Consider the following 13,900-nt stretch of genomic DNA (forward strand, 5'->3'; position numbering starts at 1 on the left):
GGAAGGGAGGGGAGGGAGGCAAGGGAGGGACTCTTATAGATAGAGGGTCGAGAGCACCTCAGCCCTACAATGCTATAACAATATTCTGCTCCTGAAATACAACTCAAGAATTAAGAGAAGACAAAATGAAATAAATACTATCAGTATCATAAGTAGAAATAAGACATAGTATTCTATGGCAGCTTGATGCCTAAAAGAAGACTGCTATTCCAAGTCCACTTCAAATGATGTTATTTTGTTAATAAACTTTGCCCAAAAAGCATTTGTGAGTAACAGCTTAAAATTAATACAATTACAGTATTAACATTTTCTATCTAATGTATATCTAATGTATAATGATGTATGTTGATTATTAATATTAATATCTATTCTACAACTAATGGTATTTTAGTAAAGATATTACGTTTGAATTATTACTAAACATATAGTTATGCATATAATTAATTGTGCATATATAATAACATATAATGTATAAAACCAAGTTTTTCATAAGATTTACCATTTAAAATGAAATTAATTAAAAGATTTTTTGGAGTAAAGTCTGGTGATTAGGCAAAAATTTCATTATTTTCAAATGTGCCTCATTTAAAGATAATAACTTATTTCTATTTTAGAATAATGGGAAAATAATGTATCAAAAGTTTACAAAGGTTTCTCAAGATTTTATGACTGAGAGTTGTGTATATTTTTTATTATTTATTATAGAACTTAATCTTAATTTTTTAGATATTTATATAGAATGCATTTTGATTAAGTCAGTACTTCACCAAAATGTTGTATACCTGTCTGGCAAAACAACCCTCCATACCCTTCTGGGCATGTGCAGTTGAAGGCAGCCACCAAATCATTGCAAACACCGCCATTCTGACATGGAGCACTTTCACACTCATTGATGTCTATGTGGATGAAAACATTATGTGCATTTCTTGAATCTCCCATAAAATTACACAAATCAATATGATGTCTAAGAGCAAATACCTGGATAAACAGACTATTGCCAATATTCCCATATCTAGAACACTTCTTTACAATACAACAGCCTATTTCTGTACACGAAAGCCCATGTTACATCCTCATTCCCTTTTCGCAATAATCACACATTGGCTGAGAATTCATTTTTGTGCGGTGTCCTAGTTTTAAGTCTGTTTATTCATGTACGCATTTCACAAAATTTAAAATACGTGTCAGTATCAAGTAGTATTTACACAAATGTCCATACACTTTAAATGAATCAAAGGCTAAAATGCCTTCAGAATCAAATAAACGTTCAGGCTCATAACCACATGACTGTCACATATTTGGAGTTGGGGTCCAGGGGGTGCTACTAGCATGATAATGATAATGTTTTAACTAAGTAGTTTGTCGGTTATACTCTAAAATGTAGTAGGTAGACCAAATGACTTGTGGCTTGACAACTTTATATTATACTTACCGAAGCTGGGAATCAAATGAATTTCTATTAATCTTTGTTAGATTGAAGTAAACTAGAACATCATTATATACTTGCCCTACGTGAGTATTAGTAACTGCAATGATCGACTGATGTGATAACTTTTTTATTAGAAACAAAAACTATAACATGTTATTGGTCAATGAATTATAAAATGTGGTAATGTCATATATGTATATCAAATATATCATATTTATACAAATGTGTGAATTTGTATTCTAGAAGTTCAATGTGTATGTAACTTCAAATGGAACATAAATACACAGGGAGACAAAATTATACAATAATAATTATGATATAACTAGCTGATGATACAGCATATAAACTGTAAATGAAACATAACCCATGCCTTAAATCTAAATTCAGCAGCTTACATTGCTTCACTTTTCAAAAATGTCATATCCAACAATACAACTGTCATTTTACATAATGGAACTACACCATAATAGTCATACACAAGTAATGAGGCTTTTATGTCAGTTCCATTAGTGTTTCATCATCGTAGAGCACCATCAACTTCAGACCATAGAATTACAGGATTTGTATAAAATGAGCCTAGGTTTGGAAGAAAGCTTTTGAACCAAAAAGCTTCACTGTTCCTAGAATTCATAATTTCTGCAAAGGTTTGAATGTTGAGGGTTTTCATAGTAATGTGCGTTGGCTAGCTTTTGTTGTTTTTTCGTGTAATGTATTAATGTTCTTTACCTGACTCGCAGAAAGTTCCTTGATAGCCAAGTACACAATCACAAGTGAAGAAGTTGACATTGTTGTTACAATTGCCACCATTCTGGCATGGATTACTACTGCATTCATTAATATCTGGTGAAAAAAAAAACAATTTAAAAACACAACTTAAACAATTACAAAAATATCAAGACTAATAAATAACAGAAAATTACAGGAAAAATCAACTATTTAACGGAGTGGATGTTACAGCCCCATAGTCCACTCCGGATAGTTCTTTTGAGCTGACAAAATTTACAGCAATAAATATTTGCTTCAAAATGTCTTGTTTTGATTTTCTTTTATATGAATTCAATATAGTTTAGTATGTTTTAATTCTTTATGAAGATTAATTACAAAAATCATTTTGTGCAGCTGTTGAGGCACAGTTGGTGCTTGTCACTTCCGTTGAGGTCAGTTGGTGTTACAACCTCTATTGTCATAGAACGAGGATAACGAATGAACATCGTCAATAGGAGTACACCCTTGTATATAGTGCAGTCACTCATTAAACCTTTATCCAACCTGCTCACACCCACATAAATTAGCCGAATTCTATGATGAGTAAAATACCTCCTTGGGTTGACCTTCCGTTCACCATGTTAAAACAAGGTACTGAATATGCATGAGCAATCATATTGAATATGCATGAGTGACCACATTGTGCTCACACACAAAAAAACTGTATCTCTTGTCTTTTATTCTGTGTTCATTAGGTTACATTGCACTTGGATAAACAATCACCTGTTGTATTGTGAATCTCGTATCTATGGCAAGCTCTAATATCAGTGACCATGCATGAGAAAATGCAAAATTTGTATAAGTGTCCATCAAATATGCCAATGATTCTGCTCAGGCAGAACACTTTACTGTACTAGAGTAGGACTACTTATATTTATTCTTATTCTTTATTGCTAATATATCAATTTCACAGTTGGAGAAGGTCTTGTATCTTGACCAGAGACGGATTTAAGGGGACCGAGACGGCCTGACCCCATCCCCACCCCCCCACCTTTTAAAAAGTCAAAAATAAAAAGAAGGAAAAAAAAGAAAAAGAATTTATTGATCACCTAAAAGGTTATTTACGAGCATAGAGAAACACAAATTTCGCTGTGGTATGCCCCCAAAGCCCGTAGGGTAGTGTAGTCTCTCGATCAGCCCCCCCCCCCCATTCCTTTTAGTCATCCTCTTTTAGCCATCCTTTCAGATATCTCTGGATCTGGCTAGTAATAATTACAAAAAATTATCATTAAAATATTTACAGTATAAATTGATAGACAATCTATACTGTAAGTACAAAAACAAACATATGTAACACAGCAAACAACATTTAAACCAAAAGAATAAAAAAATTCATTAAGTTAAAATTTTAAAAAGAAATAATATGAAATAAATAAATAAAAATAAATAAAATTGATCTTCAAAAACTAGTAGGCTTTTTTAACCATAGTATTGAAATTAGCTTACCTGTTTCACAGTTAGTACCAGTGTAACCACCAAGGCAACTACAGGAATAACTGTCTTGGTTGTTACTACAAATTGCACCATTTTGACAAGGATTACTCGCACATTCATTTATGTCTAATAAGATAAAAGAAAGTATAAATAAATTAAACCAAACAAATTATAAAATAGCTTTTAAACACTAAATATAATAACTAAAAATTATTAATATTAATAATTGATTATCTCATCCAGCTGAAAATTACAGACTGCCCATTTACACTGACCTGATGACCTCCCACTGACCTGATGACTGCATATGTATAAAATTGTAGTTGTCAAATATAAGTTATTAAACCATGGTGTGTTATTTCTTACATTATTAATTATTATTAAATACATGTTACATTTGAAAACTGATTAAAAACTATAGTATATATTGTTATCAATGGACTGTAGTTTCTTTCACATACATTTATTTCACTCTAGTTACTAAGTGAATTCATAACTACCTACATACACAGGAAACAGATGTCATGGCAACCATACCCTATTATTTTCTGTCATCACAATTGTAAGAGAGAGAGAGAGAGAGTATTATAATGCTAATTCAATGCATTGACCCAACTTGCGTTTTCTATTTTCTTTCACATCTAAAATCAAGAATCTCTTACGTTTCACAAATACAGGGGAATAAATGTGATGCTCTTAAAAAACTGTTTCATTATAAGTCCTGTACAGACTATCAGATTCTATTTGAAAAAAAAAATGTGACATGCCTTAATATGGTAATGATGACATCACATCATTACCATATATAGGCACATCATGACTATATATGGGCATACACCAGATTTTTGTCCAATAAACCACGACAGTCTGGACTGGATAGTTAGGGCAGCGGATTTGTATAGCCGTGTAAAAAAATTATATTTTAGAACCTACAAGGATATCATATATACTAGTAGATTTGTTACACTTTTCAGGAAGTAAAAATGTAAACAATTTAGGAGTCTGGTATGTAAATCATCGAGCTAATGTAGGCTTACAGCAACACATTTATGTATAGCATTATGTAATTGCAAGAAGAAGCATTTAGTACGTGAGAAAAGACCCATTTAATGCATGAGAACATTGCCTACATTCTGCTTTTTATACCAATTATACTAAATAAAATGAATAATTAATTAAAAACACAATAAACAATATAAAATACAATACTATAAGTCTTATTAAGGAATAACCCTTTATAATTTCTTTGTATAAAATAAACCAGATGAAATTGTTTGATCAATGACCTTTATAATTAGTAAAAAACCTCATAAATTACTGGTGTATAACGATTAGAGTTACATCATCTATATCCATGTTTGTTATTTTATGCTAACCTTACAGCTAGTGACTCAACACAGATTGGTGTATTGTATTTCTTCACCTCACAGGACGAAAGAGGATCTCGATACTTTATAACACCTTAACACTTCAAATTGAAGCCCTGAGCTTCTTCCTTTTTTTTGCAAACTTTGGATGCCCTTCTTTTCAAAACTACTTTTGCAAAGTAAATAGCGGGCTTCTTTTCAAAATTTGTACTATGAAACAATAAATAAGGCCACTGTAACATCAATCTGTATCATGGAGTATATTTAATTGGCATTAAATTACCTAAACTACTGTATAAACCAAGCTTGTTTTTAATTAATGTACAGTATATGTACTGTATTATCTCAAAAATAAGTTTATGCTATCTTGAAAAGAAGCCTGTGGGCTTCTTTTCGAGGCTAATTTTGTAAACTAAAGAGGAGGCTTCAATTCAAGATGGCTTCATCTGGAGATTAAGCCCATTGGGCTTCAATTCGAGGTTTTAGGGTATACAAATAATAAGCTTACTCAGTGGTTATTATAATAAATCCAACAGCAAAATAATATATAAATATGGAGAACCAGTACATACCTTGTGAACATGTGATTCCTGTCCATCCATTTACACACGTACATTCATAATATGTTACAAAGTTTTGGCATATTCCATTATTATTGCAAGGATTGCTTTCACATGGGTTTATTGCTAATCGGGATAGAAAAAGAAATACAAACAGCTGAAACACATGGACGAAATGATAATAACAGTGCTCCAATATAAGAAAATTTGATGTCATAATCATATCAAGCATAGCCCTTAAATGAAAAGTTCCTTTTAGCTGTATGAAAAAATAATGTCTGGCGGGATTCGAACCTGTAGTCTCTCGCTATCAAGGCAAGTGTCATACCATTAGACCACAAAGAACAATGGTATGGTTGCAGCTCTAACCCACATGCACATTTTCTAATGCACATGACTTATGTGATACATTATGTATATATATTATCATAATAATAATAATAATAATAATAATAATAGTAATAAATCTGCTTATACTTTCTTTGCCAATAAAAAATCGTAAGTTTTAATATTCTTGGCATAGACTCTAAATTGGCGGGTAATCAATTTAGGAATTTGGTAGTAAAAGAGTGCATTGTTTTGATTATATATGTCATTGGAAGATAATAACTTACTTTATCCTTTTAAATATGAAAATCAATGTTTTTAAGTACTGTACTTATCTTTTAAGTGCATCAATATTTTGTATTCATAAGGACTATAAACAGGTCATCCTTTATTACATTTATAACAGAATTCTATATGCTAAGTAGATGTGTACTTACGGATCTGACAGTTAACTCCTTCATAATTACTAGGACAGTTACATGTGTATTGGTTAATACCATCTACACACACTCCGCCATTAAAACATGGGTTGGGTGAGCACTCATCAATTACTAAAAAAAAAATATGTTAAACTTGGTATTATAGTAATAATAACAATAATAATAATAATAATAATAATAATAATAATAATAATAATAATAATAATATTATGATGATGATGATAATGATGATGAGTAAGATGGTGATGATGATAATGATAACAATGGTAACATGCATTTTTAATGCACAGGTATCAATCACAATGCTCACAGTGCAAAAAAAATGACTGGAGAAATGAGAGTGCTGATCCTTAATTCAAAACTACAAGAAAATATTTGACAAATTTCCTTTTGTAAAAGCTAGTAAGAAATGGAGTATGCTTACTCACTCAGGACATATCTAACAGATATTTATATTTTTGTTGGAGATCGAAACGGATTCAGTATAAGTACAAAATAATTTGCCATCTATACAATCACAAAGCTAAATATATATTTTTTAAGATACAAAAACATAAAAAAAAAGAGATGACTATGTAATTACGTTATTATACATTTTATTTAACCGATCAATCACAAGTTATATAAAATCTTAATGTTTATATTTAAAGAGTTGTGATAATTGAGGTGATAGTTACCTTGACAATTATATGAGTACTCGAGGTCATTGCACTGTTCACCCAGTTGACAGGGATTGGTGGAGCATTCGTCTGCATCTGAATAAAAAAAAGTGTCAGCAAACAAAATTAGTTCAACAACAATTAACTAATAAAATTACACTATAAAAACAATTATAAAATTAAACAATATTCATATTCACAAACATAACCTTGTACTGTATTCTACAATTCATGATATTGTCGAAAAAGAAAAAAAATACCATATAATTTGATACTTATAAATATACTATGAAAACTTTAGTCTTACTGGTAACATGTTGATCAGAACATACACAGAGGCCTCAAAGTGCATTACATTGTAAACATGTTATACTAATGAAAAACATACAGAAAATCAACTTCCTTGGGAAGTATTCCATTAGGTTGGCAGTACTAATCCTACCAGGCATCCACAGTGGTGTATTTTGTGGGTGCTTGCAAGCAAAGCCAAAATAAATGTCACGCTCTATTAGTTAAAAATCACCTTGTATCATCTTATTTTTCTGAGCTAGTGCCCCCTCACTTAATCATCGATCCCCTTACTTCACCAATCAAGCCCCCATCAGACCCCCCCCCACTCACAACCATTTCAAGAGTCCTAAATATGCCACTGGGCATCCACATATACTCCCGAGTGGAGAGAATGTGGATAGTGCCATACCCAGTAGCCATCCTTAGAATGACCTTTACTTGAATGCCTAAAGCATTACCACTGCAACCATTCTCTATGCTGCAATACAACATAGGCCTATCAGTACAAAATGATAATATAGATGATATCAATAAACATTATCAGACAACTAGAGACCAGAATTTACGTACCAACTAAAAATGTGATGTTAAATCCTCGCTTGACAACATTAAAATCTGAGTAAAAATAGACCCACATGCGACTGCCCAAAATCTCAAATGGGGCTTGTGGAATTGGTAACGTCTCGGAAAAAGTATATTCAGCTGCTGCTCCTGAGATGTCTATAATAGGACCTGCTCCGATCTCCACAACATCTTTTGCCTCTTCAATATCCATGTCATTAATTGTTATCCGGAATTTCTTTCCATTGGGATAACCCACAAGGTACCCACATGAGTTGAAATTATCATAATTGTCTGGATAATTTGGTGATGTTATGTGATCTGTAGGTACACCATAAAAGTTTTGACCACAATTTAAATCTGTAACAAAATATATATGTAAATTCAATAACAACAATAATAACTCAAAACATCTTCAGCTCTGTATCCAGAGAGATGCATGCAATAGGTGCGTACATACTTTCCCCCAAATCTGAAAAGTTTGAGTCAAGAACGTACTGAATATAAAATTTCTTATTTTCTGTTATCTTTCACCAAACTACACCTTGACTCCATTCAGTATACTTACTAACTTCTAGGTTGCAGTATGTGGCATGGTAGCCTGGAGTGCAGAAACAAAATGCTGTGCCTGTTTCTTCTGTTATACAAGTACCACCATTCTGACAAGGGTTCACAGTTAAACAGTTTTCTCCTTGTCCTAAAAAGAAACCAATTGATAAGAGATTCAAAATGTAGCCAAAGTTGAAAAGGCATCTTAAATCTAAATATCGTATTAGTCCAAAGAATTTTCTTGATGATGAATTCACCACAAATCGTAGCTTATTTAACGTTTTTCGGTAGTGATTTCCAGCTGGTTTATTTCTTTACTAATTATGTTATCAATTCATAGTTACAAACTGTCTCGTATCATGCGAGACGGTCCCACATTTCAAAGTGATTTTGGATGAAACACATATTTTACACAAACACATGCTGATCATAAATTTGTGATGCATTTAGCAGAAGTCTATGTGTAACAAATTATCACAAATTCAGGGGGGGGGGGGAAACGTATTTTAAATTAGAAGAAATTGTTATTTTATTAAAATTATAAAACGGTCATGCAGTGAAACTGCAGTTATCAGTTAGTATCAAAGAAGCATGCAGTCAGGTAAGTATGGTAACGTAAATATTTAACTCATTGATGTGTTACTAAAAATTGAGTAATAAAATATTTGTGTACATAGTTCGGGTGCTTTTCCCGAGGAAAGCAAGGTCGACCTTTGATTAAAAGGTTTAGAAAGTGGTTCAGGGGTCGAAGCCCCCAAAAATTTTGACAATTTGGGAATTACAAAGGCTTATTTAATCGATTTTAGTTTAGAGTCTACTAATATGTAGAAATACTAAGTTACATGTAATGTTTTTTTCTCCCCGACGAATTGTGCTTTTTCTCCCCGACGGGGGGAAGGGGGCGGCTCTCCCCGACGGGGGCCAGCTCTCCCCGACGGGGCCCTGGCCACCCCTGCTTATCTCCAAGTCTGAACGTAGCCTATGTCAATTTCAATGCACAAATCGGCCCTCGTCCATCACTGTCAAAAAGGTTTGTGATGGGTGATGCTGCAGGAGGGCAAGTCACAGTCAATTGATGAACTAGGCCTAAATAAGGACCCATCATCAAACAAAGGTGATTATTGTTTCTTTCCTTTAAGCCATTAGAACTCATCATAGGCCTACGCGGGGATTTTTAGAAGGTATAAGAAAGATGCATTTATTAGCCCACCTTTACCTTTGCTGAGTGTACACATGCCATAACAGATGATGACATGCAAAATATATGCTAAAACCTGCGCCTAAATTAGCACGATGTGACCTGACTCAGCAGGTCTTGGCGAAGGCAAAGGGTCTGTCAAGAAAACATGAATCAACAAATCAATTTGCGAGTTCATAAAGCTGCAAGCTGATTGGTTCGCAGTTACTTTACAGCCATTTTCACGCTCAAAGTTTGTACTTTAGTCGGGTTGCATTTTGCGTAAGAACGCGTCACATTTCACTAGCGTTGCTTGCGTTTGTGTATGTGGGCCTTAAACTAGTGTTGTTCAACGCATATACAAAATTGGGAGGTTTTGTCTGTCTGGGGCCACTTTTATTGTATTTTTACTAGGCTTATTGTTGCTAAACAGTAGGCTAAGCGGGAGCACTTTGACACTATAGTTGAGGTGTTTTATTTTTATTTTTTTTATTTTTTTTATTTTTTTATTTATTTATTTATTTTTTAATTAACACAAGCTTTCGTTTACATATTACCGGTCATTTTGCAATGTAGCCTACACGAGCTTGTGTTAATACAAATTTCACCTAGTCTCAACATTTCTTTATATAGGCCTACTGTTAATAATAGGCCTAGTTGGATATTCAACCATTTCCTCAAGTATTACAATCAATTCTTCTTTAAAATATGCGTCGGGGACCTACTATGATGCAGGGGTGGCGCCAGGATTTGTCCGATGGTGGCGGGGAGGTCCCCGACGAGGGGGGGGGGGACGGTGCTCCTACGAGGGGTCAGATTTCCCCAACGAAAGCAAAGTGGGCGTGGTCGAGCTTCGATAAAAGGTTCTGAAAGTAGTCCTGGTGGCGAATCCCCCAAAAATTTTGACAATTTAGGGGTTTCAAAGGCTTATTTAATCGATTTTAGAGTCTACTACTGTTATATGTAAAAAATACATATAATTTTTTCTTCTCGACGACGAATTGTGATTTTTCTGCCCGACGGGGTGGGGGAAGCTCTCCCCGACGGGGGGGAGGGGCTCCCCCCCGCTGGCGCCACCCCTGCTATGATGGTTAGTAGGTTTGTTTTTATTGATATTCCCATAATATGACGACGTAATTATCAGCAAAACATGACTGTTCCCTTAATTTTGTTAGTAAACATGACAGGCTTTCTTAGGGTGTGACTTCGGCACAAGGGTAATAGGCGAATATCTGTTTCAAGGCTCATTTATATTGACTGTCGTCGTCCAACTGTTGAACCTTTGTTGTCTTGTCTCAAATACAAGGATTTCAAACAAAACGAGTAATCCAAAAATATTGATGTACGCACAGTACGGAGATATCATACTGAGATACGTCGCCAGTATTAATTATTTTGTTTATACTGTCATTGTATACGCAAGTAACTATTTACAACCCGGGTATACCTTTTTAAGCTGGGGTCCAGTTCCAATCATGATTTTTTTATTTCCAATGTTTTCGATGTCAGCAGAATTTTCTTTTATAGTGGTGGATTCGAAATTGAATGTGCTAGTGAAGAACTTCACAGATAGGGGAAAATGCCACCTCAGCCCCTCGGTTGGTGCTGAGGTAAGAAAATTTATGATTAGGTCATGGCACCTCTAGATGGTCGGAAATAGCACTCACCACTAGACACAGTGAGCTACACTCAGAAAAAGCTACACTCTTGTAAACAATGTAACAGTTGGGTGCTATAGGAGGTGTTTCTATAAACAGAATTTTTTTTCTAAAAATCGGCGGGAAATTTTTTTAAATTATTTTTAGCAATATTGCGCGGGCCGGATGAAAATTTTTGGCGGGTCGGAGTTAGCCCGCGTGCCGGGGGTTGAATACCGGGGATTTACATGATAAGCCTATTTTCGACATTTAGGCCTATTTTACGATATGTCTAGTTCTAGAGAAAAGGTCAATTTAATACAATTATTTGCTAATAATGTAATTCTTCAATGTGCCTGTTTTTTTGTTATAATAGGCCTATATTATAATTATATCATATCATATATTCTATTAATGTAATATATTAATGTAATAATATACAATCTGATATACAGTTTGATATGATAATTATTATATGATGATAGGCCTGTGATATAATATATCATAAATATATCACATCATATCATATTAAGTGGTATTACATTTATTATATTACATTCAATTCATTGGCATCGGAGAGCCACTAGACAGTGATTCAGTTCACGTTTTTTGGCAATCCTGTCCGGCCAACTGAGTGTTGTTTTTTGCTCTCTGTTATCTTGTGTTTGTCAATTTTAATGTCTTTTGGACGAAATAAATTAAATGAAATTGTCTTATGATTTTGTTGTATTGTATTGTAAGATTGTATCTTATATTATGTCGTATTGCATTAGGCCTATATTATAGCTGAGGTGGTTAGGAGCTTTAGTCCCACTTTAAATCGTGTCTGCCCACATACAGGATGGAAAATGGTGAGGCTCTACAGGTTTGCCAGCTGCTATTCCTGGGCATCCACAGGTGCGCCATATTTCCCAAATAGGTGGGGCTGAGGTGGGTATACACTCCATCCTCATGGTAACTTTAAATATTGTGACTGTCCATTCAAGGGGACAGGTGGCCAGCATCTATTTCTGGGAACTCAGGTGCCAAAAAGTTGTTCAATCAACAATCATCAATTTATTCCACATTTCCTTTTTTCATAACAAATAATTTACAATTGGTAGAAAAGAAAAATAAATAAATTAATATAAAAAGATGTATGCCTCTGACATTAATAATTTTTTCACCACACGAAGTCGCAGCTGATGTGGTGTAAACCTCGAATATCAGAGCAAAGTAACCCAAAAGACAACCTGTTGATTCTATAGGAAATTATGCTCAAAATGTATACCTGTGTATTCAGTCTCCGGTATGATTAAATATGTTGCCATGGGAACAAGTACACACCGTTTCCTCTGTGCTGATCACATCGTTCATTATTATTGATTAAGCGTAATATAAATAATGAGATTTCAAATTACGTAGTCCTTATACAGTTAAATATGTTAGAATTATAATGCAATGGAATATAATATAATGTTATTATCAGCGTACTGGAGAGTCATTTTCAAGATTCCGCTTCAGTCAGTAAAGAAGCACATGACGTGTTTTTATTTTATACGTCAACCTTACTAGACTAACACAGTTCTGTCTACTTTTTTAAAATAAGAAACCATAACGGTAATTTTACAAGTTAAATTCTCAAATGTTAAAAAAAATAGATTTTTGATGTCTTTGGTGCTCTAATATTTTTCAAAAAAATTATGTAAATTGCTATTTTTCTGAATGAATAAAACATTGGGTGGCTTTCTGTTACAGACAGCAGTTTTTTTAAAGCTAGTTTGTTGTACTTGCCATGCACTTATACTGGTATTTATTTTTTTATTATTTTATATGGACATTGTCTGAAATAAAAGTTAATGAATGAATGAATGAATGAATTACTGTAGGCCTACCTATGGTCCACCGTTGATATTGTGTATCTAAGTTAACAACGGTTGTTCCCACAACGCAGTACAGTACTGTACTTCATGTTAATATTATTTTGAAAAGGATAGTTGCAACAGGTATTTTCACTACGTTGTAACGTATATGTATATTCACCAACCTCCAACCAATAGCATATTATCATTCTTGAAATTTTCTCAAGACGTTTTGTGTCATCCCATTCCCATTTTGTGGTGATATCCGGCTGACAAGTAATTTTACGGACATTATTAAATGTCAACAAATAGCTAAAGAGTTGCTATTGTTCCGTCTTGTGTTAACTACTACTACTTGGTAACTGTTGTTCCCATAACGCAGTATGATAGCCTATTATAATTATTATTTTATTTTGAAAAGAACTGCAAACAGTTCTTTTCAGAGTTATCTACGCGTAGTAGCCTATTGTTACTTTACCATGTAAATCTTCAAACAATTTCCTATTATTATTTTTATGTTATATAGTTTTCCAGATAGGCATATTTTGAGTTACAGGCTCAATATGTTGAATAACATAAAATGTTTGTATATAAGCAAGTTAACATCAATAAGGAAATGTATGGACCCCATTGCAGAGTCTACTATTGGTCATGGTGGCAAGGTGTCTTAACAACTTCGTGCGTTTTATTAAATAATAATATGTCCAGCAGAGGATAATATTCATGGGTGTCAGCATATCATATTGTTGTCCATATTATAATATACATTTTATTTTATAAATATGCGTAATATATTAGGCCTAGGCCTATATAAATATACACGCTTTTAAAGAATAGGCATTAGGCCCACTACTAAACCTATA

At 33.6% G+C, this 13,900-nt stretch overlaps 1 protein-coding gene across 4 annotated transcripts in view; it reads right to left on the reverse strand.

The window, feature by feature from the left end:
- The window catches only part of LOC117103511 (neurogenic locus Notch protein-like), a 43,008-nt gene extending 29,755 nt beyond the window's left edge, over positions 1-13,253 (reverse strand). For 2 of the 4 annotated variants that reach the window (XM_033244076.1, XM_033244073.1), the window contains exons 1-8: positions 9,593-9,632; positions 8,402-8,530; positions 7,843-8,193; positions 7,000-7,077; positions 6,320-6,433; positions 5,568-5,681; positions 3,641-3,754; positions 2,156-2,269 (exon numbers count right to left, since the gene is read on the reverse strand). In XM_033244076.1, coding sequence (XP_033099967.1) covers positions 2,156-2,269; positions 3,641-3,754; positions 5,568-5,681; positions 6,320-6,433; positions 7,000-7,077; positions 7,843-8,193; positions 8,402-8,530; positions 9,593-9,617 — 1,039 coding nt within the window. In that variant the 5' untranslated portion in view covers positions 9,618-9,632. Of the gene's footprint in view, positions 1-2,155; positions 2,270-3,640; positions 3,755-5,567; positions 5,682-6,319; positions 6,434-6,999; positions 7,078-7,842; positions 8,194-8,401; positions 8,531-9,592; positions 10,248-13,222 lie in introns of those variants that run through there. The other 2 variants (XM_033244075.1, XM_033244074.1) reach the window with 2 other exon arrangements.
- Positions 13,254-13,900: the final 647 nt, after the last annotated feature.

The sequence above is a fragment of the Anneissia japonica genome, unplaced genomic scaffold (genome assembly GCF_011630105.1).
Source record: "Anneissia japonica isolate Jap-2015-1 unplaced genomic scaffold, ASM1163010v1 scaffold288005_len623695_cov211, whole genome shotgun sequence".
NCBI lineage: Eukaryota > Metazoa > Echinodermata > Crinoidea > Comatulida > Comatulidae > Anneissia > Anneissia japonica.